The 25,151-nt window shown below is 39.1% G+C and overlaps 1 protein-coding gene across 4 annotated transcripts in view; it reads left to right on the top strand.

The window, feature by feature from the left end:
• Agbl1 (AGBL carboxypeptidase 1) overlaps positions 1 to 25,151 on the top strand; it is a 906,807-nt gene that overhangs the window by 175,823 nt on the left and 705,833 nt on the right. For all 4 annotated transcript variants that reach the window (XM_039101030.2, XM_063280964.1, XM_008759580.4 and 1 more), the window contains one exon: positions 10,375 to 10,528. In XM_039101030.2, the coding sequence (XP_038956958.1) occupies positions 10,375 to 10,528 (154 nt within the window). The remainder of the gene's footprint in view (positions 1 to 10,374; positions 10,529 to 25,151) is intronic.

Here is a 25,151-nt window from a genome sequence, read left to right on the forward strand (position 1 = left end):
GATCTTAGGAGTCTTTGATAGACTCTGGTGAGTGTCTACAAGCTGTTTCAAAGACAGGAATATCAGGTTTCCACCTTGCTTTGGGGGCTCTGGGCTACTTCCTTCCTAGAGGCTTGTCTGACCAAAGCACAGGGTTTAATGCTTATGACTTACAAACACCAGTAAAGTGATTGGGATCTAGGGAAAAAGAATTTCATTATCAAGGGGGACAAAAGCACCAGCAATGAAGACCCTTCTTTGAGAGAAGAGATGAGCTGGCTAGCTAGATAGATAAGATTGCTAACTGAAGTTTGGTGTTTTCTTGTTTTCCTATCAACTATAGACATTTGAGAAGAGTTAATAAGAAAAGTCACAGGAGGGGTGTGCGAGGCTTCTTCCTCTTAAATGAGCAGAATAGTATATAAAAGATAATCTGTTATCTGGAAAGTGACAAAGATACTCTCAACTTTAGGCTTCACATTTCCAATGACTGATGGCCTTTGTCCTCTCTGGATTAGGAGTGTAATTGACTCTGGCTTCACTTGTGAAACCCTTCCTCCCACTTCAAGAGAATGAGTTGGTTCTGGGACACACACTGGTAATTTTTATTTTTGGATGTGTCCTAAAACAGTTCTTTTCCATTTGATCAATGACAAACTAAAGTGAATGATGTCCCAAGGGTAGAATTAACTGTATGTGACTTGAGGTTTATGTTGAAGGGTGGTAAATAAATTTTCATGTGGGAGTCACAATTTGTAAATCTCTTACAACAAGATTATGTTTAAGCCCCTCAAACAGTTTTTTATAGCCGGGTATTGTATGCTGGATATCTTTGCTGTGAATATAATTTTGAAACTTTAAAAACATTACTATTTTCTTATAAGAAAATTAGTATTTGGTCCTTTCAAAGTGCTATCTTCCAGATATTTGCTGGCAATTCTGTTGTATAATCATCCAAATTATAGCATTAAAATAAAGCTAAGGCAAGGAAATAGAATATTATAATTCTGAAGTAAACCAAGGAGTTAGGTTTCAATCAGCCATATCATGATAGAAGTAACTGAAATGACTGTTTGACTGTTAAAGTCCTAAGATGCTGCGAGGGGATTGTGTGGAGCAGTGTTCCTAGCTAAAAATGAGCCTCCAAGAAAATTTTGTGTGGATTAGGAAGTGAGGCCATGGAGTTTCATTGAAAACTTCTACCTGCATAAGTTGGCAAGAGGTAAGGAAGAGGATGATTAGTGAGATTCCTATATTGGGAGAGCTCAATAAAGCTTCTGAGTAGTGGTTCAGTGGGGCAGAAGTTTTGAGTTTTTGTCCTGATACTTATACTTAGTGGAGAAAATGTTGCTACCATCCTCAGAGATGAAGTGTGGGAAAAGGAAAAGGGAGGTGGGGGACATAGGAGGGAGAAAAGAGAAGAATTCTGTTTGGACAATGCCTTCTGTTTTATACAGGGTTCAGAATAATGGAAAGTTTTAGAGACAACAAATGGGAAATGTTGACTTCCATATGGTAGATCAAAGATGCAACCAGCAAGCTATAAATCAGCATTGTCACATAATCAATAGACAGAGACCTAACCTTGTATGGGCCAAAGCAAAATGCCCATGCTGATGCAGGGTCTTGATATGAAGGAGCCAAGAAATGTTGGAAGGACAGGCTTTTGCCAAAAAAGCTGAAAAAAAAATGCCAGGTGTCTGGAGCTGTTGTGCCTTCCCAGTGGGATATTCGTTTAGGTGGTCATGAAGCATAGTTGGTGTGGTGGTTGTGCAACACCTTGTCCAAACACCATGGGGACACCGGGTCCATGATACACTAGTAAGGCAGCTGTTAATTCCCTAATCAAAGAGTGAGAACAACCTTACCCTTGTCTGAGACTTGACTTCACTCTAGCACCCAGTTGGTACCTGTGGTCTTGGGGATGCTAGTATGTAAGAAGTAGAAGACTGATTGAGACTGGGGACACTTCAGTGGCACCACTACCTTGAGTCACCATTATACCTATGAGTAGCCCCAATAAACTGGTTTGCCACGCTGGCCTTGAGCAAGACTCACTTCTTTGCTCTGCTAGTGCCCTCTATTCTTCTGGGGAGTAGATGTCTCTTGTGTCATCTTCCCAGGAAACTTTTTTTTTTGGTTCTTTTTTTTTCCGGAGCTGGGGACCGAACCCAGGGCCTTGCGCTTCCTAGGCAAGCGCTCTACCACTGAGCTAAATCCCCAACCCCTTCCCAGGAAACTTTACACCACAAGAATCACAATGTAAGGATGATTTTTAGAAATCAGTCTAGCCCTCTGTTTCCTTGGCTTGTAGCTATGGGCAAAGCTTTAAATTTTTTTCTCATTCACTTTTTATACTCGTAAAGTGGAAGCAAAGTGTTATTGCTATATAGGCTGTTACAAGTATAAGATAATTGATAGATGAAAATTTAAAAGGACCTACCTCAGGCTGGAGAGATGGCTCAGGGCTTAGGAACACTAACTGCTATTCCAGAGGTCCTAAATTCAATTCCCAGCCAACAGTTGGTGGCTCACAACCACCTGTAATGAGATCTGATGCCCTCTTCTGGTTTGTTTGAAGACAGCTACAGTGTACTTATATGCATAAAATAAATAAATCTTTTTTTAAAAAAGTGCTTACCTCAGTAATCAATTCTAGTTGGTGATCATTAGAGCACTGGTGTTGTTTCTATGATAACCCTTTTCTCTGTTAGAGCCATTAGCTGTCCATTCCATAATCTATGCTAGCATGGAAAATATTTAAAGATCAAAGAGAAGAGCACAGGGAAATAAATACAAGGCTACGGATATCTAGTCATAGTGGTTACTCATCTTTACCTTTTAATGAATAAAAGATATCAAAACACTCTTCTCTTTATAAATGGCAAATGTCCATCTTGTTCTTAAAGTAAGTTCCTTGAGCATGGGGTACCTCTCAGAGGTAGGGTGTTTCCCAGGTATTCACAGGGCACTAGCTAGCAGCATCATGGGAACAAAACACAGATAAGTTCCTTTAAGTTAGGTGGGTTGGTGTTATCAGACGGGGCACTCAGAGAAAACTTGTCTGGAACTTCCAGTGTGCTCTCTAGCTTCTGTTTTTACTTACAGGTGTTGTTTGTTCTTGTGATGAGATGCTCTGGTTATCTGCTGAGTGTATTGAAGTGTCAAGGGGAATAAGCAATGAAAAAATAAAATAGGCCTTGTGCTTGGGGGTGGGTTCCCCCACCCCCAAATTAGGGCACCAGAAAGTGCAGTTCTAAGGCAATCACAACAAGAAAAGATAATTTTCCCAGAGATTGGTGCTTCGAAAGTGGCCATCAGCAGAGTAACCTGCTGAGGTCAGGGAATGGTTTTTGTGGAAGCATTAAGAAAGCCCACGGACTCTGTGGAGAAGCTCTGGATGTGGCCCCAGGCTAAGGTTATCAGCTTGATCTTCCTGGAGACAGGGCTTTCTCTTTAAGAAGTCAACCCCTCAGGGTGTTGCAGCAATCTCTTTGAACTCAGTGCCACTTTCACAAAGAAACCCACCCCTGTGGCTTCCATGGGGCTCTAATTAGCTTCACTTGGCACTTGTATTCACAGGCCCTGCTTCTACCATCAAGGATCCCAACAATATCCAATTAAGAGAGCCTTTTCTGGACCCGAGGTGGGAGCATTCAGCTGGAGATCAAGAGGAAGCCATTTGAGCAAAGGGAAATCTGGCAGAAGCTTTTTATTGGTTGACCACTAGTCATTGTCTGTGTGACTAGAGCCAAAATAACCCCCTTGGAGTTGGAGGTGTTAGATAATTTGGTGCACATTAGATGATAATTCCAGAGGGACATATATTTCATTGAGTGGTGAATGGGGGAGATAGCTATGGAAAAAAATCACAGTTTATGAGAATGAGCTTAAGTTAAAGTACATGAGATATTGGGGGGGGGTGGTAATGGCAGTGAAAATTACACGTGTAATACAAAGGGACAGAATTCAAGCCTGTTGAGCCTGTATTTGCTGTCGGGAGCAGGTCAAGGCACATTGTGAGGGACAAGTTCCCTGGCATGGTGATGTCTTTGTCAGCATTGACTTTCTCACAAGCAACTCCATAGACAAATGGAAAGCTGATCTTGCCTTCCATATCTGAGTTGTAAAACCCAGATTTTATTATTAATGTCTTTATTATTATTATGATACCTGGTAGTGCAGACTATTAAAGCCAGGGTCTCATGCAGTCTTGCCAAGTTGGTGTTTTTCCACTGAGCTGCACTGCCTCTTGTCAAGTTGTTGGCATCCTATCACTGAGCTGCGCTGCAACCCTGTCATTTCGTTTACTCTTTATTGTTTGGTATCAGGGACTAAACTTCTGTGAGTCATTTGTGCCACAAAATCACTCCTTTTCTTTGACAGGCTGTCAATCATCCCAGTCCATCTCAGTGCGCCTTTGTGTCCATAATAAAATAAGAGAGACAAATACAAGAGGGACTCTGACTCACAGAAAAATTTGGCACAATCCTATTTCCTAAAATATATTCTGCAACACTCCAATTTCCTAAATCTTTAAATTTTAAATTACATATTTATTTACTGTGCATGCGTGTGTTTGTGTGTGTGTGTGTGTGTGTGTGTGTGTGTGTGTGTGTGCGCGCGCGCGCATGCACATGTACTTATATGGACCACCGTGCACATGTGGAAGTCATAGGACAGCTTGGAAGAGTTGGTTTTTCCGTCCTAGTCCTATCATGTGGGTCTTTGGGATTGAACTCAGCTCCTCAGGCTTGGCAGCAAACACCCTTATCCACGGAGCCATCTTGCAAGCCTTCCTGTAAACTTTATAGAAAAGAAAAGAAAAAAAGAAAAGAAAAGAAAAAGAAAGGGAAGGAAAGGAAAGAAAAGACAAAAGAAAATCCAGTGGCCATTTAGATTCATGAAGCACTGAGTGCCAGTCCTCATTTTCAGCATTGCAGTGCATGTGTTGTGTCCATAGTAACCGAGCTAAGAAGGCCCATGTCATGAAGCTACTTTCACGTTTCTTTTCTCACCATTTCCAGTGTTTTGGCTATGAGTGGTTTACTACCTTCAGCTCCTTAGAGAGTCCCGCATTTGTTAACATCCCACTGCTGACACTTTAGGGAAGGCTGTAGGTCAGGTTTCTTGCTTTTGCAAATGCTAAGCAAACACCGAAATATTAGTCTGCATCCCATACACAGCTAACTCTCACAACAGGGTTTGAACTTGTAACCTAAGATTGATTTTCCTTTTGGCATATAAATAACTTCAGTAAGCTTCTTTGGGGAAATTTTTTTCTCTTTTTTCAAATTGTTGTTTTGTTTTTGCTACTTGAAAATCATTTTTAATTTATCTCCGATTTTTCTTAATAATGATCAGAAAATGAGGTTTATATAATTTTCCTTTTTGCTGAATTTGAATAGCCTCATACATGACTAATTATTATTCTAATTTCACGGATGTTTGAGAATAATTAAATAAAACATGCTAAGACAACTATGTAAATGGCTACACTGCTCAGCTCTTCTGTATTACTGTTCTCGCCACACGTGTTTACCCACGTCTATAGTGCCATTTTACAATTTCCCACTCCCAGTGTCATTTTTCTCTTTTTGCTGTTGTGTGTTATATATTTCAAAGCCATGTTATTTGATTCTTAAGATTTATGAGTTTTATATGTTCATTGCGAATGGTGCCCTTTATCAAAATAAGATTTTAAAATCCCATTTAATGCACTTGATCTGGAATATGACTTTGCCATATATTACTGTTGCCTTGCCTGCTTTAATTTATGTTTACGTTTCCTTTTAGATTCAATATTTCTCCCTTAAAATGTTAGAGTACAGGCAAACAAAATAAAGAGATAATTTAGGAGTGTTTCTCATACACACCGGGCTGCTTTCAAAAGGACCTTTTATATACAACATGCATTGGAATGTTTAAAACAGAAATCTGAATGTTCCTGTCATTTAATAAGACTGATTAACCTGTTTATGCTTACGACATATTTGGTTATAGCTGTCATTTGAGTAGATGTTCTTTTCTGTGCTTCGCTTCAGTCTTTGCTTTCCTGTGCAACACGGACCATGTTTTCTTTGAGTTGTTTTCGTTCTTAAATGTAACACACTTGAAATTAATATTGCTCAACTAACAATAACTGGCAGCATTTAGTGTTTCTACATGGCACATCAAAACTGTCATATTTGCCTATGTGTCTGTATAGGGGTGTGTGCACATGAGTGAAGTTACTAATGGAGGGGTGTGTGTCAGACCTGTGAGCCATTTGATGTGGTTCACAGAGCTGGGACTGAGCTTGGGTCCTCTGCAGGAGCAGCGCGCCCTTTTAACCATGAAGCTATCTCGCCAGACCTCATTTTAATTTTTCATTTAATTTTAGGTAACTAATTTTTATGCTAAGCTCCAGGGATCGAGAGGGATCGAGTCCTGGGCATTGCACATGATAGGCAAAAATACAGAAATGAAAAAAAAATGTTTAAAAACGCACCTCATCCAACTTCTGTACCCAGCCAGACCATGTACATCATCCCCAAGGTCTAGCCCAATAACCATAATCCTCAAACCACATCAAGAAAACGTCTCTTTCAATAGACAGAGACCATTAAAGAAAAACACAACCAACCAAAGCACAGAGCTGTGGAGCCAAGTTCCAAATGATGTCTCTACAATACAACTTGCACATCCAAGGCTCGAAGACCATCGAGGGAGGAGGATCAAGGAGTTTTCTGTGAGATCGTGTCTCTTAATAAACTCAGAAACTATACCTTTAAGTCTTACCAACATGACCTGAACCAAAACCGGAACAATGGGCATGCCAATGTGGCCAGGGAGAACCCAAAAGGTACTGACCACACACAAAGAACTACAGACAATCAAGGAACACTGAAAGCTAGAGAAGTCATCTTTCCCAGCGGGAAAGAACACCAATTGGCTATCAGATATCAAATGACCAGCCCTGAAAACATACATACAATTATCATTATACAGATCAAAGAGATTATATTTAGGAATATATATTCAGGCACATAATGATAATTAATGAAAAGAAAGGTCATAGATGTGAGGAAGAGCAAGGAAGGGTACATGGGAAGGGTTTGGAAGGAGGGGAGGGAGGCAGGGGAAATAATGTAATCCATTAGAATCCCAAGCTACAAAAGAAATATTTCTTAAAAATCTTTTATTTTGAGACAGAGTCTTGTTAAGTCGCCCAGACTGGCAACAGACTTTCTGTAGAGCAGACAGGCTTTGAGATCATCAGTTGCTGGGATTCTAAGCCGGTGACACTTGGTAATAGACATATTTCTCATAGGTTTTACTCCTGAAGTTTAGCAAACAATGTATGACGTAGGAAATGTCATTATAATACACACTGCAAAGATGAAAAACTGAGCTATGAGGATAACTATGTTAAGTTTCTCCAAAACTGAAGTCAGAATGCAAGCACAGTGAGACTCGCACTCTAACTCTCAGCCTTCCTGCTCTACTGCTTAATGATATTTTTTAAATATTCAGGAATCAAGTATTGCTATATATATTCATAGAAAACATTATTTTGTCTAATTTATTCCTCTTCCATGTATCTATTTTGCTTTCATTTTTTCTAAAAGTCATATATTATTTAGAGAGTAGTTTTTTGATAGTTGTTTTGGTTTAAAACTTGTTTAATGGCTCATGACCATAAACTTGACAGATGCAGGACTATTGGATTAAATCCTAACTACTATCAAGCCCTAAGAAAACTTCATTTCTTCTGTAATCTATTTCTTCTGAGAGAAGTATAAATCAAGACCTGTGTGTGTGTGTGTGTGTGTGTGTGTGTGTGTGTGTGTGTGTGTGCGCGCACATGTATGATAGGGTTATTTACACATAAATACTCCCATGGAACTATACACTCTTTAAGAATAAACTTAATAATAGACCCAAGTTCCATCCTATTAAAGGGAAGGCAGTAGTATCAGGTTTATGATGATGATGATGATGATGGTGATGATGATGATGATGATGATGATGATGATGATAATAATAATAATAATAATAATAATAATAAAAACCATGATACATGAGACAAGGTTTTATCAAGAGTAAACTCTATCTGTTTGAAAGAATGTAGAAAAGGTGACTGGTCAGAATGTATGGAGAGGGTTTGGCTGATGTCTTTGGACCCAGAGCAACTTCCTTTGATCTCCCATTATTTATGATGGAATAACATGGTCCTAGAAATGATGTTGAGTGCACAGGTACTGTGTCAGCCTGAGGGAGCCATGAGCCCTGGTACTTGACCTTATTCACCTACGTCCTATGTAAGTTTGACCAGGGTGAAAAACATATGACAAAATCTTCAGAGTTTCTTCAAGAAGGAAGGGCAAAATTGGGATACTCATTGAGACTTTGAAGTCCAGTGTAAAGGCTCGTGACTTAATGTGGGGATGGAGGTACGATTAAGTAAGGATTATGGCATGATTGTCTCAGATTCGTGGACAATGGTTTGGAGGAAAGAGATTCAAATTGTGTTGGGTGGTCGCTTGATTGTTGCTCTATTTTATTTTCTTGGACAAGACTCTTGTGAAATAGTAAAGGTCTTGTGAATGTGGATGGGCAGCTCCAGGTGCTGGGGTGACTTCTCTATCAATTTCAAGGAGTATGTGATTCCAGGTCAGATTTTCTTGCTCTTCATCCTTCTCTCCTTCTCATCTTCTTCTGTCTTTTTCCCTTTTCTTTTCCTTCTCCAATACCTTTTGTTTCTTTCTTTCTTCTCTTTTCTTTCTCTCTCTTTTTTTTTGCATCCCTCAACTTCAGCTACCTTCCTGTCTGCCTCTTGATTATTGAGCTTACAGATGTGAGGTAAAATTTCTGTATCCTCTTGAGGGTAGAAGCAAATCTATAGAGTTATTTGGTCCTCTTTGTTCCCCCAATGCATTTTATTTTTCTGCAGCTCTCAAATATTTCAATACTTAACTATTTATAGCCATGCCATTTCCTTAAACTGTATTTAAAACATAATTTTACTTTTTTACTTATTTATTTATTATTTTTTCTATTATATTCATCTACCATTTCTGCTGTAGCAAATTATAAAAAAAGTAGTGGTTTAAATGAAATTGAAAAAAAACCCTCAAATAAGAAGTTTGACATGGATCTCTTTAGGTGAAGACCAAAAAGTATTAGAATGTGCTCCTTCTGAAACCTGAGGGGGTTATTTTCTTGGCCTTTTTAGCTTCTGGAAGCTTCTTGTACTCTTCTGTTGATTGGGCTACCCTTTAGCCTCCATGCCAGGCTAGCAGGCTGAGTTCTTTCTGGTTCTCAGCAGCTAGAATAGTGTGTTTGCTTTTAACCACTTATACTTACATGAACTCCAACTGGATAAGGCAGGATAGACTCCTTGTCTAATGGAAATCATAGTTTTAAAGTCTCTGTGCCAATTTAAAGTTAAGCACACATATTTATAGATGACTACATACATGTTTGTGGCACATATTTTTGCCCATGTACAAACATTTTCTCTATACTGCACACTGCTATAATATGTTCACAAATATCTTATATATTCTCATGATTAACTTGTGTGTCTCTCTGTGTGTTTCATTTACCTAGCAGGCTTGGTCATCAAGGGAAAAGGTCAGTTCCTCCTTTGCTCTGTTGATATCTACCCGGTTACAGGGAAAATTTGAGATCTTAAATTAGATAATATTTATCCACGAGTACTCCTGTGCTACAGTGGGGCTGACTATGCCCTCTACAGTTCTTGAAGTCACTGTAAACAGAGGATGTTCACAGGGCATCTCTAACATGTTTACAAGTGGTTCCCTTGTTATGGTTAGTGAAAATATCACCAGAGGTCTTAAAAGTTGTTAACTAGGTGTCCTTGGTTCAGTGGCTTTTCTATCTTCTGTTGTGTCTTCATCTAGTATTTAAATCTGGAAGTGTAGTAGAAAAAGAAAGCTGTTTTTGGTCAGTTTTTTTTTTTGTTAACTTAGCATCCCATGGGTACACTGCCTTTTGTTTTCCTTCAGGATGCTCATAACTTTTCATTATTGCCTTGACCCACTTTACCCTATGCTTCTGGGGCCTTACAGTCTCTAGTGATCCTCTGTCCTTATGGTAACTGCACTATGGTGATAGGAGGAACATTTAATGGCATTGCCTTCTTACTTATAGTGCAGTGTGCAAACAAATTGCTTACGTAGATGCGTGCAGAAACAATGCTGTCCGTTCAGCCCACTAAACCTCTCCTAAGAACAGCCTCTCATCACTCAATGCTCTGTACACATCTGGCAGGTTGGGTTGGCAAAAGCACTTCCAATAATTTAGAAATTTAGAAAATGAAAGCTATTTCCTGTTTGAGCTATTAGATAAATATTAATAATACGTATGTCTGTTTTGTTTCTGTTCTAGACTCATCTTGAAATTCTGGAAAGAAGCATCGATCGCAGGGAAGTCTACTTCCGGCATGATGTTCTCTGCCAAACGCTGGGAGGGAATCCATGTCCATTGGTGACGATCACTGCCTTTCCTGAATCTAACAGTGCCGAGCATCTGGAACAGTTCCGTGAGTAAAACAATAACACTTTTCCCACAAATCTGGCTGAGATGCCCTTCTGTAGTCTTGAGAATGCACCGTCCTTTTTAGAACAGAAGGTCTATAATTGAGTGGGGCTTGTCTGTCTTGATAGAAATGCATCACTGAGTCTTCTTTATGATATGAAGAGTAAATGCTAATATCATTCTCTTGTTAAAGAATGTGGAAAATGAATTTCTGTCAGGGAGAGTAAGTGACCTGCTAGACTACAGAGCAGACGTCAGTGGTGATGACTTCCTTTCTCATCGAAAACAGACTCTCATTGAATCACAGAGGCTCTAATCCAGGTTCTTCTCTTCCCATGCTCACTGTTCTGTTTCTCTCAGTCAGCCAGTAGGGCAAAAAAGGAAGCAGAATTTTTGAGACTTGGCTGATGAATCCTCTTGGTAACCTGAGTACCTGCACCTGAAAGTAGGAGTTTGCAGCCAGTATATCTGAACTCAAAGCTAAGTCAACTCAGGAGCACAGATAAACACACTGACATCAAGACACATGTGGATGCATATGCAGTCATACAGACACAAAGATACCCCCATATACAGACCCACCACACCCTTTTAATACTTAAATCCTGAGTATATGTTTGACTGACTTGTTGACCTCTGTGAGGCAAGACAACAAAAGCGAATGAGGAAACAAAAAGAAATTTGGAAGATGAAAGTGAAGCCTGGAGAATACAAGCCAAACTAATTTATCCCCAGAAATAGCATTTTTACCTGATGAAGTGCTAATGGTGTTCAGGTGACTCTGGTAGATACAAAATGTAACTTCTCACACCCCATCGACATTTGACAATGGCTGCTTAACAACATGGCTAATCAACAGCTGATTATCCCATCGGACTTGACAAGGCCCTAAAATGCCTTAATGAATAGTAAGGGATTTAAAAAAATTCTCTTATGTGTTTTATGAATTTAAGAGCAATTTCCCAGCAGCAGTAGAGCCCTCTCCTTGGCAGATGAGCCGAGCCTGGGAGTTGAAGGTAGTAACCCAGGGCAGGCATCAGCCAGTGATTATTTATTTTAAAAAAGTAGATACATATCATTCTCTGTTTTCCAACTTGGGTTTCTGGAGAGGAGAACATAAAAGATACCTGAAAATATACATTTATTTTAACTAATCACAAAAATACCCAGCAGAAACCATCCCCCACTGATTCATACTTGATCTCCCCCCAATCCCTGCTTTCTTTCTGTTTTCAATTGAATTATTTCTTGAAGTTAGGGTTTTTAGGGAATTCTAATCCTCTGGCAAATTAAGAGTAAGTTCTGGGTGCTATTTATGTAGTTAGTTAAAATGTATATTTTCACATGGTTTTCCTGCTTAGAACTGTGGTTTTGTTTGATAACTATCCTATACCTTCATCATCTTTGAATTATTTTTTTAAATTTTTTCATCTTTATTAATGGGTATTTCTTATTTACATTTCAATTGTTATTCCCTTTCCCGGTCTCTGGGCCAACATCCCCCTAACCTCTCCCCTCCTCCTCCCCTTCTCTATGGGTGTTCCCCTCCCCATCGTCCCCCCTTAAATAAATAGTTTCTACCTGGTATTTGTAGCAACACAGAAGGAAATTAAGGCCCTTGACTAAGTAAGTCAAGCCAGGCACAGAAAGACAAATAGTACATAATCTCATTTATATGTGGAAACTAGAATTGTAATTCCTAGAATTAGATACTCTTTTGGTAACTTATTTTTCCATTACTTACTTATTCACTTTACATCCTAATTGAAACCCCACTCTCCTCCCAGTCTCACCCTTTCAAAACCCTCCCCTCCCCTTCTCTACGAGAAGGAGAAGCCCCACACAGTCATGGGGCAAGACTAAGCATGTACTCTTCTACTCAAACTCAACCAGGCAGTTCAGCTAGGAGAAGGTTATCCAATGACAAGCAACAGAGTAAAAGACAGCATCCACTCCAATTTTTAGGGGACCCCATAAAGACAAAGCTTCACATCTACTACAAATATGTGAAGCCCCTGGATGTTCTTTGGTTGATGGTTCAGTCTCTGAGTCCCAGTTTAGTTGAATCTGTAGGTCTTATGGTGTCCTTGATCCCTTTGCTTGGCCAATCCTATCACCTGCTCTTCCACTAAACTTTTTGAGCTCTGCCTGATGTTTAGCTATGAGTCTCTGCATCTGTCTCCATTTGCTACTGAATGAAGCCTCTCATCAGAAAGTTATGCTAGGCTGTAAGCATAGGAGAGTATCATTAATAGTGTTAGGGGTTGGATATCTCACAGGGGATGGGTCTCAAGTTAGGGCAGCCATTGGCTGTCTGTTCCCTCCATCTCTGCTCCATGTTTATCCCTGTGCATCTTGCAGGAAGAACACATTTTGGGTGGAAGGTTTTGTGGGTGGATTGTTGTTCCCCTTCCTCCATGGAAAATTCTACCTGGTTATAGGAGTTGGCCACTTGAGTTTCCATATCCTTAGCAGCTAGGAGTTTCTGAAGGGGTCACCCCAATAGACTTCAAAGAGCCTCCCCAGTCTCAGGTCTCTGGCTAGTTCTGGAGATGACCCTCTACACCATTTCTCTTCTCATTCCCAGGTCTCCCTTTTCCCCCAATTTGATCCCCATTCCCCTCCTCACCGCCTCTCCTGCCCAATTTTTCCCTCCCACCCATCTCTCAAATTTATTTTATTTCCTCTTCTGAGTGAGATTCACCATCCTCCCTTGGGCCCTCCTTTTTACTTAGTTTCTTCGGGTCTGTGGATTGTAGCATGGTTATCCTGTATTTTATGGCTAATGTCCACTTATAAGTGAGTACAAAACATACATGTCTTTCTGAGTCTGGTTACCACACTCAGGATATTTTCTAGTTCCATCCTTATGTCTGAAAATTTCATGATGTCTTTGCTTTTAATAGCTGAATAGTATTCCATTGTGTCATGTACCATATTTTCTCTATTCATTCTTCAGTTGAGGGCCATCTAGGTCGATTTCAGTTTCTGGCTATTATGAATAAAGCTGTTATGAATATAGTTGAGCAAGTGTCTTGGTAGGATGTTGGACCATTGTTTGGGTATATGTTCAGGAATAGTGTAGTTAGGTCTTGGGATGGAATTGTTGCCAATTTTCTTAGAAATTGCCGAATTGATTTACAAAGTGGTTGTACAAGTTTGTAATCCCACCAACAATGGAGGAGTGTTCCCTTTGTTTTATTAACATTTTAGCTATTCTGGCATGTGTAAGATAGAATTTCATGGTCCTCCCCCCTTTTTGTTTTGTTTTATGTTTTTTGCTTTTGTTTTTGTTTTTGCTTTTCCCTGATGGTTGAATACATTGAACATTTCTTTAAGTGCTTCTCAGCCATTAGAGATAACTTTGTTGAAATTTTCTGTGCAGTTCTACACCCATTTTTAATTGAATTGTTTGGTTTGTTGGTGTCTAATTTCTTGAGTTCTTAATATATTTTGGACATTAGTTCTGTGTCAGATGTAGAGTTGGTGAAGATCTTTGCCCATTCTTTAGAATGCACGTTGTCATTTGCTGGTGTCCTTAGCCTTGCAAAATCTTTTCAGCTTCATGAGGTAGGTCTCATTTATTATTTGTTGATCTTAGTGCCTGAGTTATTGGCATTCTGTTTAGGAATTGAACGTTGATGCAAAAATACTCAATAAAATATTCAGAAACTGAATCCAAGAACACATCATAAACATCATCCACCATGATCACTTATACTTCATCCTAGGGATGCAGGGATGGTTCAATATATGAAAATACATCAATGCAATCCACCATATAAACAATCTGAAAGGAAAAAAAAACACAGGGTTATCTCATCAGATGCTGAAAAAACATTTGACAAAATCTAACACCCTTTCAGGTTAAATGACTTAGAGAGATCTGGGTTACAGGGCCCATGCCTAAATACAATAAAATCAATATAGGACAAGCTAATAGCCAACATCAAATTAAGTGGAAAATTAAGACAATTCCACTAAAATCAGGGATAGGACAAGGCTGCCCATTCTCTTTGTATATATTTAACAAAGCACTTAAAGTTGTAGCTAGAGCAATAAGACAACTAAAGGAGATCAAGGGGATACAAATTAGAAAGGAAGAAGTCAAAGTATTGCTCTTTGCAGATGATATGAGTGTATACATAAATTACCTCAAATGTTCTACCACAGAACTCCTACTGCTGATAAACACCTTTAGCAAAGTGGCAGAATACAAAACTAACTTGAAGAAATCAGTGGCCCTCCTATGACAAACAATCAAAGGGCTGAGAAATAAATTGAGGAAAAAACACCCTTTACAGTAGCCATAAATAATATAAAATGTCTTGGTTTAATTTTAACTAAGGAAATGAAAGACATGTTTGACAAAAACTCCAGTCTCTAAAGAAAGAAATTGAGGAAGATATCAGAAGATGGAATGATCTCCCATGCTCATGAATTGGTTGAATTAACATAGTAGAAATGACCATCTTACCAAAAGAAATATACAAATTTGATGCAATTCCTATCAAAATTCCAACACAATTCTTGTGAAGGAGCAATTCTGAACTTCATATGGAAAAACAAAAAACCCATCATAGCTAACACGATCGTGAAAAATAAAAGTACTCGGGGAATCACCATCTGTGACCTTAAGCTGTACTACAGAACAATAGTAATGAAAACTGCATGGTATCAGCATAAATGCAGATAGGTTGATCAATGGGATAGAATCAAAGATCCAGAGGAAACCAACACTTATGGACATTTGATTTTTGACAAAGAAACCAAAATCATACAATAGAAATTGAAAGCATCTTCAACAAATGTTGCTGGTAGAAGAATGCAAATAAATCCATGTCTATAACCCTGCACAAAACTCAACTCCAAGCAGGTCAAAGACCTCAACATAAAACCAAAAAAAAAAAAAACCTAATAGAAGAGAAAATGGAGAATTTCCTTGAATACAGTCAACCCAACCCAAACTGTATTCACATGTCACGTGGGAATCTCAGTTGCCTCCATCCAATTGACTTGTGGACAATGCAGGCATTTCTTACTTCATAGTTGATGTGGGAGGGCCCCTTTCACCATAGATTATGTCAAGATTGTCCTGTGTTTAACAAGAATGCAAGTGAGCAAGTCAATGGGAGCACCCAAGTAAGAAGTGTTCTGCGATTTCTGCTTATTTCCTGCTTCTAGTTCCTGTTCTATTTTAGTTCCTGCCCTACTTCCCTCAGTGATGAACTGTGAGATGGGGCAGTAAACCAAAAAACCCTTTTCTCCTCCAGTTGGTTTTGGTTAGTGTTTATGAGAGCAATAGAGAATCAAACTAACACAAGCTAAAGTAGCATTTTCCAGAGATTGGAAAGACTAATGGGGGAAGAAAAGAGCGAGGGGATGGCCTGTTGGTATGACAATGCTTTTGGGTAGGTACAGAAACTTGTAATGCTCCATGACACAGAGAAATAATTACAGCTGGTAGTAAATCAGTATAATAGTTGAAAGAAGCCAGTACAAATGTTTTTGAAATTGCTTAATATTTGAGGTGATTTATACATCAAATATTTTGATCAGATCATTGCTCAGTTTAAACATAGAGAACCTTCCTATTACTTTGTAAATATGTACATGTTGTGCGTCTATTAAAAATTACAAAAAAAAAGAATGGCCTCAAGAAAGAATAAATAAATACAAAAATTTTGACAGGGGCCCCTCATTTACATTTTGCAATGGACTTTGGAAATCCTATATCTGATTCTGAGTGGCCCAAGGTTAATTAAAACATAGGCTTAGCTGATGCTTTTGAATATTATCATTCTATTTCTCCAGATCATGCAAAAAAATTACAGCTTGCTTTTTCTTATTTACTAACTGAACACACTTACACACACGTGTGTGTGCCCACACACATGTGCATGAGCACACACACACACACACACACACACACACATTCACCACACTACACCTTAATTGTGTGCATTCTGTGCTTATCTTAGTTTGGATTTCTATTTCTGTGACCAAACATCACAAAGGAAAGCAATCTGGGAGAGAAGAAAGGCTTTATTTCAGCTTACAGTTCCACAGTCCACTACTGAGGGAAGCCAGAGCAGGAACTCAGGACTGGAATCTGGTTGTGATGCAGAAGCCATGGAAGGATGCTGCTTAGTGGCTTGCTCCTATGGCTTGCTCATTCTACTTTTATCAACTCAGGACCACCAGTCCAGGGGTCGAATCACCGCATTGTGGCCTGGGACCTTCCACATTCATCATTAATCAAAACAATACCTCACGGACTTGCCTATGGGCCAATCTTACAGAGACATTTTCTTAACTGCAGCTCAGCTGTAGCTGCAGCTTGTGGCAAGTCGACATAAAATGAACGAGCACAGTAGCTAATTATTACCTTCCACGGTGGGGATTAATTTCAGCAAACCCCATTTTACAGGTGTCTTAGTTAGGGTTTTATTGCTGTGAACAGACACCATGATCAATACAAGTTTTATGAAGGACAACATTTAATTGGGGCTGGCTTACAGATTCAGAGGTTCTGTTCATTATCATCAAGGCGGGAGCATAGCAACATCCAGGCAGGCAGGGTGCAGGAGGAACTGAGTTCTACATCTTCACCTGAAGGAATCCAGGAACAGACTGAGCATCCTCAGGCAGCTAGAAGGAGGGTCTCCAAGCCCACCCCCACAGTGACACACTTCCTCCAACAAGGCCACACCGTCTAATAGTGCCACTTCCTGGGCCAAGCATATGCAAACCATCACAACAGGCATGTCAAATGGGACTCACAGAGTTCAATACCACGACCAATGATGCTGCCATTGTTCCAACCTTGTTATTTTCACTCCAGAGTCCGTAAGCAAAGCAAATGTGTTGATTCTATCATCATGCTGCCCGTCTGTGTCCTGGCTTCACTCTCAATAGGGTCATCCTTTGTTCCCTTTTATAGTCTGTCTGTAGTTTAATAGGAAGTGGGGTAGTTGTGGCAACCCATATTAAACAAACCCCAGATATACCACTCTCTAGCTGCTGACAATGAGCTTCATTTAGTTTTCTCTTCCTAATGGTAAATGTAGCTGTTCTAGGTAAAGGAGCAGAAAGGCACAGAAGAATATTCTTTTGACTTAAGATCTTTCCTGAGATCCTTCACATCGCACCACAGAGCTTGGGTATAGGATCTAGACTTAAATGTGTGTGTGTGTGTGTGTGTGTGTGTGTGTGTGTGCGCGCGTGTGTAGGGGTCATAGACTCTGTACAGTCATATAATTAAAATTTTTTGTTATATTTTACTTCTTTGACAATTTATGCATATATACAATATATTCCAATCATATCTTCCACCCCTTTCAGTTTCTCCTGGGATCTCCCCAACACATCTTCCTCCCAACTTCGTTATTATTTTTAGCATCATTATATTTAACCTACTGAATGCAATTAGTGCTGCCCATATGCACATGGCTGTAAGCACATTTTGCAGTGCATAAATGCCATCTCTGACTCTGTAAAATAAGAATAACCCAACACAGTATAAACACCACCTTCTCCAAAGTGCAATTAACCACACCTGTAATTCAGAAGTAAAACCACTTAAGGTCCTTTGAACCATAGAATGTGATATATTGATTTAGAACACAGCAAATGAGCCAGAGGCTCAGGGTTCTTTGCCTCCAAGCCTCCCGCCAGGTGAGCTTAAATTGTCTCACTTGCTTCTTCCCCCAAGAGAGACTGGGTCAGCCTCAGTCAGATGTGTGTTGTTTAGCTGTGATGTAGCCTGTTTCTGGTTCAGTGGCCGCCACTCACCTTTCATAAGGAGGGATTTGTGCACTGAAGGGTTTTCCCACTGGGTAGGATTATCACTTGAGTTTTATTTTAGACAGCCAAGAATAGGAGCAAGGCTGTGGTGCCCAAGGAAGATTCTCAAGGCTAATTCCCTTGAGCCATTTGTTGTAAAGGCCCAAGAACTTTAAATTTTAAAGGACGATTTATTGATTAATTTTACTTCTTCCTTGGGTGTAGACTCCAGAGAATCACCCAGAGGCATTTATTTGGTTTGATTTATTTTTTCATTTTAAAAAAGTTATTTTCCTGGAATTGTTTCACTTTACTTTCTTGATAAATATACTTTAAGTTCAGTTCTTACCAGATTTACTAGCTGTACACTTCATCTCTGCTTGGAGACATGAAGATGATAGTTTCCTAAAATGTTCCTAAGAGAAGACTCAAGGCTTTGTACCAGAGACTTAAACCCTCAGAAGCAAGATATTGGTGGATCTTTAAGAGTTTCACCCATATCTGTACTTCTCTGTAGGATAATGGTTAGGAAGACTAGGAAAGTGTCAGTCAAGTCATTAGAGAGGAGCTAAGCTTCAGGAGAAATTTAAGATGTGTGGGGAGCACTTCTGGAGTTAACTTTGAATGACTTCTTGCTTGTGATTAATCATGAATGAGTCTGCAGATATTTGTTTTTGTTTCTAGTTAAGATTGACTTTATACCCTGCCACATTTCTCTTCTTATGCATATATCCTTAAGAGATTGTTTTAGTCTGAAGGAAAGGACCTTAGTCAAACATAGATACTGTGTCCATAAACTTGCCATGTAAGCATCTGTGGTCATTGCTTATCTTCCTGGAATTGGTCATGCTTTGTGTTGCTTGCCTTTCAAAGACACAGAGAGTACACTTGTTCACTGGCATAGCATTGACCACACAGCCCTCCCATCTCTGTCTCTTGACCTTCTTTCTGCCTTTCCTATAATCCGCACTCCCCCAGTCAAGGTTCCCATATTGGCTGACCGACTGGCTCTAGCAAAGACGAACGGAGCCCCCTAGAAGATAATGAACAGCTCAGTTTAGAATCATGGTTCAGGAGAAATGTGTGAGGCACTAGAGAGTTAGGGAATCTAGGCCCTTCCTAACTGACAAAGTGTGGGTTCTCCAACAAGCTTGGGTTATTAATTAGCTTAGGTTCCTTCTAACTGAGAAAGTCTGTGCTACCTAGGCAATGCAGGGCAAATAAGACACATGTAAGGCACAGCAGATGGAGAAGGATGAAGAGTGAATAGAACAGAACAGGGTGAGACAGATGCTCCAACAGGATCGAACAGGAGACAGCTAGCTCATGAGCAGGCTTACACATAGTTTTGGTTGGCAAGATCAACCCAGAAAACTCTTTCTCATGTTTTCTGAGGCTAGAGCCCATTGGTTAATGATGGTTTAGCACAATTACACCCACTCTAATTAAGTTTATTTTTAACGTGTATGATAATAAGCATCGGGTCCTTTGAACAGAAAAGGTTTTATCTTCAGTCTGTACTTGTCAAAAGTTTATCTGTGTGTTTGTGTTTATCTGTCTGTCAGCAATTCTTGGATTTGAACTGAGAGAAGATGCTGAAGTTTAGCAGAAATTGAGAGCACTTTAAAGTAAAGAAAGTCTCGAGTGGTCATTATTCACACAGATCTTAGTGGAAGTGGAGAGGAGTCTTGGGTCTCATTACTTATCCAAACCTTGCAAGGAGAGTGGTTCTACATTTTTCTTGACTCAGCCATTTCCCCAATCATTCCTGTTTTTTCTTTTTACGAAAAAAAATATGTTGGCATTGTGTGCATGTTAGTCTTCTTTCTGCACCTCCTCCTTCCCACAGCTCTGGGAATTGAACCTATGGCCTTACCATGGTAGACAAGCCTCCGACTGCTCGATTGCCAAGTGATCTCCCAAAAAGATCCCCCTTTAAGGATAAATATAAAATATTTAATTCATTCTTTGAAGATTTAGACATGAAGATTTTAAACAATCTAATTTAATCATATCTACTCACCACTCTCTCAACTCTTCAAGGACAACTCCATGCTATACATTCGTTTTTCAACTTCATAGCTTCTTACAAAAACTGAGTTTAATTAGTGCTACTCATATGTATATCTTATATGTGTAAGTGTATAGGGCCAGCTTCTGCTGCAAACACCTCTGAAAAATGGACTTTCTTTCCCCCAGTAGCTATAAATATTAGTGATGTTCCCTGATGTGTGTGTGTGTGTGTGTGTGTGTGTGTGTGAGAGAGAGAGAGAGAGAGAGAGAGAGAGAGAACCCCATTTTGCACTTTGACCAGTTTTGAGGCTCTGCATGAACCACTATCCACTGTGAAAATATTTTCTGAGGACAGAAAGCTTCACTAACTTATGGGTATATAAAGTATTTAAAAGGCAGTTGGATGCTGTGTATATTTAGCAAAATAATCATAGTAGGTTCTTTCTATATGATTTCTCCAGCCACATGTCCACGGGCAGTCAAGAAAAACAGGTATGTGTTCCCTCTGTGTGATAGGCTTTACATCCAAACAGAAAGCAGCTGGTGACACTTATATCATTGAAATAATTATTTCATCCGTAGGCATATTTTGTCAAGTCAGTCATTACTTTAGCTCACAGGGTTCATGGCTTAGTAAGTGTGTTGATGGGTTTTCTCCTGAATCAAGCTACACAGAACCTTCTAGCACTTTAAAAGTTAGCTGGCAGAAAGGAAGCTTACAGTTCAGTGTCAACATGATTTCTCCGTGCCCTGTGATCAAAGTATGTGGTATCTTCAAAAGTAGCTTCATTATCAAATTCTAGTGGCAACCAAGAGCAGTGCCAATAGCCTGTCTTGGTTTAAGGGTTTCTCAGATTTCCTTTACCAACAGCTTCAGCTCACAGAAAGGTATATTATGCCTGACAGTGGGCTTTCTCCTTAGCACCTATGGCTAGGAGAACTGAGAGGAGCAACATCTTACACCATACCCAGTTTTGTTAGGATAACTCCACTTTAACACACACACACACACACACACACACACACACACACACACACACACACGCGCGCGCACACACACACGCACACACACACACACTTTCTCTCTCATAAGTGAGATCATAAAGCACTTGTAAAAGAGTAGGTTTCCATATGACTTTTTCAAATATGAATGTTAGCATCCCTCTTTCCAATTCTCCTCTAACCTATCATCCTGTCCAGCTCACACTTAAAACTTCACTGGCATTATTCTCTTTTCTCCATTCAAACAAGGATACCATCCTTTACCTACCCTGAAGATCTTCCTTGACTTTATAATGGCCCTTTTTAGTTTTCTGGCTTCTTCAAATATAGTACATTAAACTGTAGCCTAACAATACAATTTGATAGCTTTGAAGCTAGGATCCACATTTGTGAGATCAATGAGGCATTTGTCTTTCCAAGCTTGGGATCTTTCACCCCGTAGCATTTTCAAGTTCTATTCATTTTCCATCGAAATTTACTTTTTAATTTTTATTTCATGTATATGTGTGTTGTATAAGTCAAGGTTCCCTAGAAAAATGGAACTATAGAATGAATGAATACTTATGATATATATGTATAATATACATAACATACACATAACATGCACATAGTATAATATTTACATAGTATACATATAATATACATACACATATAATATATGTACATATACATACACATACACATACCCATATATATACATACACATATAATATATACATACATATAGATACAATACCCACATACATATATACAAACATATACATATAGATACACATACACATATTCATATAATATAAAAACAAACACACACACACACAGTATTAGAGTGGCTAACAGGCTGTGGTTTGACTATTCTAACAAAGCCTGTCTCCCAATAGAAAGTCTAAGAATCCAGTAGTTGTTGACCTTGAAGCTGGGTGTATCAGCTGGTCTTCAGTATACACTAGAATTCTAAAGAAAACGGCTCTAATATCAGTGAAGAAGTGAACTTGCTGACCAAAGTAAAGGCCAGCAGGCAAAGAGCGAGCGCTTTATTCTTTCATGCCTTCTATATAGGCCCTCTATATAGGCCCTCTTATACCACCAGAAGGTGTAGTTCTGATATAAGGTGGAGTTTTTGCAACCTCAAAAGATGTGGATTTGGGATGGACTTTCTACCTGAAATGATTCATTCATGAGAAATTCTTCACAGGTGTACCCAGATATTTGGGTTTTGGTTAATTCTAGACATGGTCAAGCCAACAACTAAGAATTACTATCATATGTCTTGCCTGCATGTATGTGTGTGTACCATGTCTGCAGAGCCCAGAAGATGGCATTGGATCACCTGGAACTGGAGATAGAGATAATTATGAACTGCCATGTGAGTGCTAGGAATGGAATCGGATCTGTGTGGAGGAGCTGATAGTGCTCTTAATTACCTAGCCATCTCTCTAACTCCAATAAGGTTCTATTGTGTGTATGTATCAAATTATCATTATCCAGTCATTAGTTGATGGAAATGAAGGCTGATTTCATTTACTAGATACTATGAATAGAACAGCAGTGCACACAATGAGCAAACAATTATGCCATAGAATAAATAGAGTTTGAAGATGTGACAAAGAGTCATATATTTACTTCAGCTTTCTGGGGAGACTCCACACTGAGTGCTACAGAGGATACTTTCCCTTCTCCACAGTTCTTGTCAGCCTTGATTGTCCTTTTTTCTTAATTGTAGCCATTCTAACCGGAATAGCATAAACATCTTGAAGTAGTTTAAATTTGCCTTTACCTGTGGGCTAGGGATGTCAAACAGTTAAAAAAATGTATCTCTTAGTCACCTGTATTTTATTCTTTCAGAACTGCTTTTCCCTTCCATAACCCACTTTTAAATTGGGTTGTTTACTTGGTGTTAAGAGTTTTAAATTCTTGGTGTACTCCAGACAATAATTCTTTGTCATATGTGTAGAGAGCAAACATTCTTCCCCATTTGGTTGGCTGCTCTTTCCACAAGCAAACATTTCTTTTGCAGGACAGAGTTTTCTCATTTCATGAGGTCCCATTTGTAGACTGTTGGTCGTATTTCCTACACAGCCACCTAGATTTCCATTCAGAAAGTCCTTGCCTGACACAGAATCTGAAGTGTACTCCCTATGCTTTCTGTTAGGAATTTCAGAGGTTTGGCGTTCATTTGTAATTGATTCTTGTGTGAAGTGAGAGATAAGGGTCAATATTCATCTACATGAGGATATCCAGTTTTCCCCAGTATCATTTCCTGAAAATTCTCTCTTCTGTCCAATTTGTACCTTAGGCTTCTTTGTTAAAAACCAGGCAAGGGCTGGTATGAGGACTTGTATCTGGGTTCACAACTATATTCCATCAATATGTATGTCTTCTGTTGTTCTAGTACCATACTGTTTTTACTACTATGGCTTTGTAGCATTACTTGAGATCATGAATGGTAATACCTCTAGCAACAATTTTATTGTTTGTGATTGTTTTGGCTATCTATGGTCTTCTGTTTTCACATGGATCTTAAAATTAAAAAAATGTGGAAATTGTGTTGGCAATTTGATGGAAGATTGTGTTGAATTTTTGGATTGCTTTTGGTTGAAATGGCATCTTCTGGTGTCCTGTAGTTTTCATTATGGATCTTTTAGCTACTTGGCTGGGTTTCTTCAACAAATATGTGAGTCTACCTTTTATGAGACTGTTTCTCTGATTTCTCAGTATCATTGTCTATGACATATTGGAAAGCTACTGATTTTGGCTTGTTAATTTTGCAGCCACTACTTCACTGAATATGCTTTCCAAGGTGTTGTAGGCATTTCATGGTGGGGTGTTGGGGGCTCTTATTCATAGAATCATATCATATGCAAATAGGGGTTACCTTGACTTCTTTTTTTCTACTCGTACCCCTTTTATTTTCTTCTCTGTGAGTTTTTTTAGGGTTTCAAGTACTGTGCTGAATAGCACCATTAAGTGTCTTGCTTCTGATCTTAGTGGGGATGCTTTGAGTTTTTGTCCATTTGACATGATGATTACTATTTTAGTTTTGCTATATATAGGTCTTTATTATGGTGAGGTATGTTATCTCCACCCATATTCTGTCCAACAATCTTGTAATGAAAAACTGCTAGGTTTTTTGTTTTGTTTTGTGTTTTGTTTTGTTCTGTTTTGTTTTTGTTTTTCCTTCCAATTTTTATTTCATTCTTTTCAAAGAACAGGACTGAGGCAAATGAACCTTGTAATACATCCCTCTTTTAAAATAAAAAACAGTCCACGTGCTCATGGAAAATATCAGAAAGAAAAGGCAATAAAATGTCTCCTACTGGCTGCATCAAAGTCTTCCCCTCAGGGAACTCAATGAAGAAGACCCACAGGGGCGTGGAGGACACCAAAGGAACAGAGTCTTCCAGACACAACAGGACCGACACACCAATGTGAACTCACAGAGACTATGGCAGCACGCATAGGGCCCGCCTACGTTCAAGGCCAGACAGGGTCCCATCGCTGAAGGGCACCCATCTTAACCAAGAAGGTATCTCCAATTAACATCTGCCTGCATTGGAGTCTCGCCCGATATACAAATGACAGTTATGGGAAGCCCAGTGCCCAGCAGTGGATGACAAAAGGAATTCCATGGTAATTTTAACTGCTAGTTTTTGACAAAGGATTTTTTTTTTGTTCTGTATCTTTTGAAATGTATGTGATGATTTCATTTATGTGGTGAATTATATTTGTCGATTTACATATGTTGAACCATTTTTGAATTCCTGAACTGATGCCACTTTTATCATGGTTGATGACCTTTAAGGTATGTTACTGAATTTATTTCACAAGTA

Source organism: Rattus norvegicus, chromosome 1, assembly GCF_036323735.1.
Source record: "Rattus norvegicus strain BN/NHsdMcwi chromosome 1, GRCr8, whole genome shotgun sequence".
NCBI lineage: Eukaryota > Metazoa > Chordata > Mammalia > Rodentia > Muridae > Rattus > Rattus norvegicus.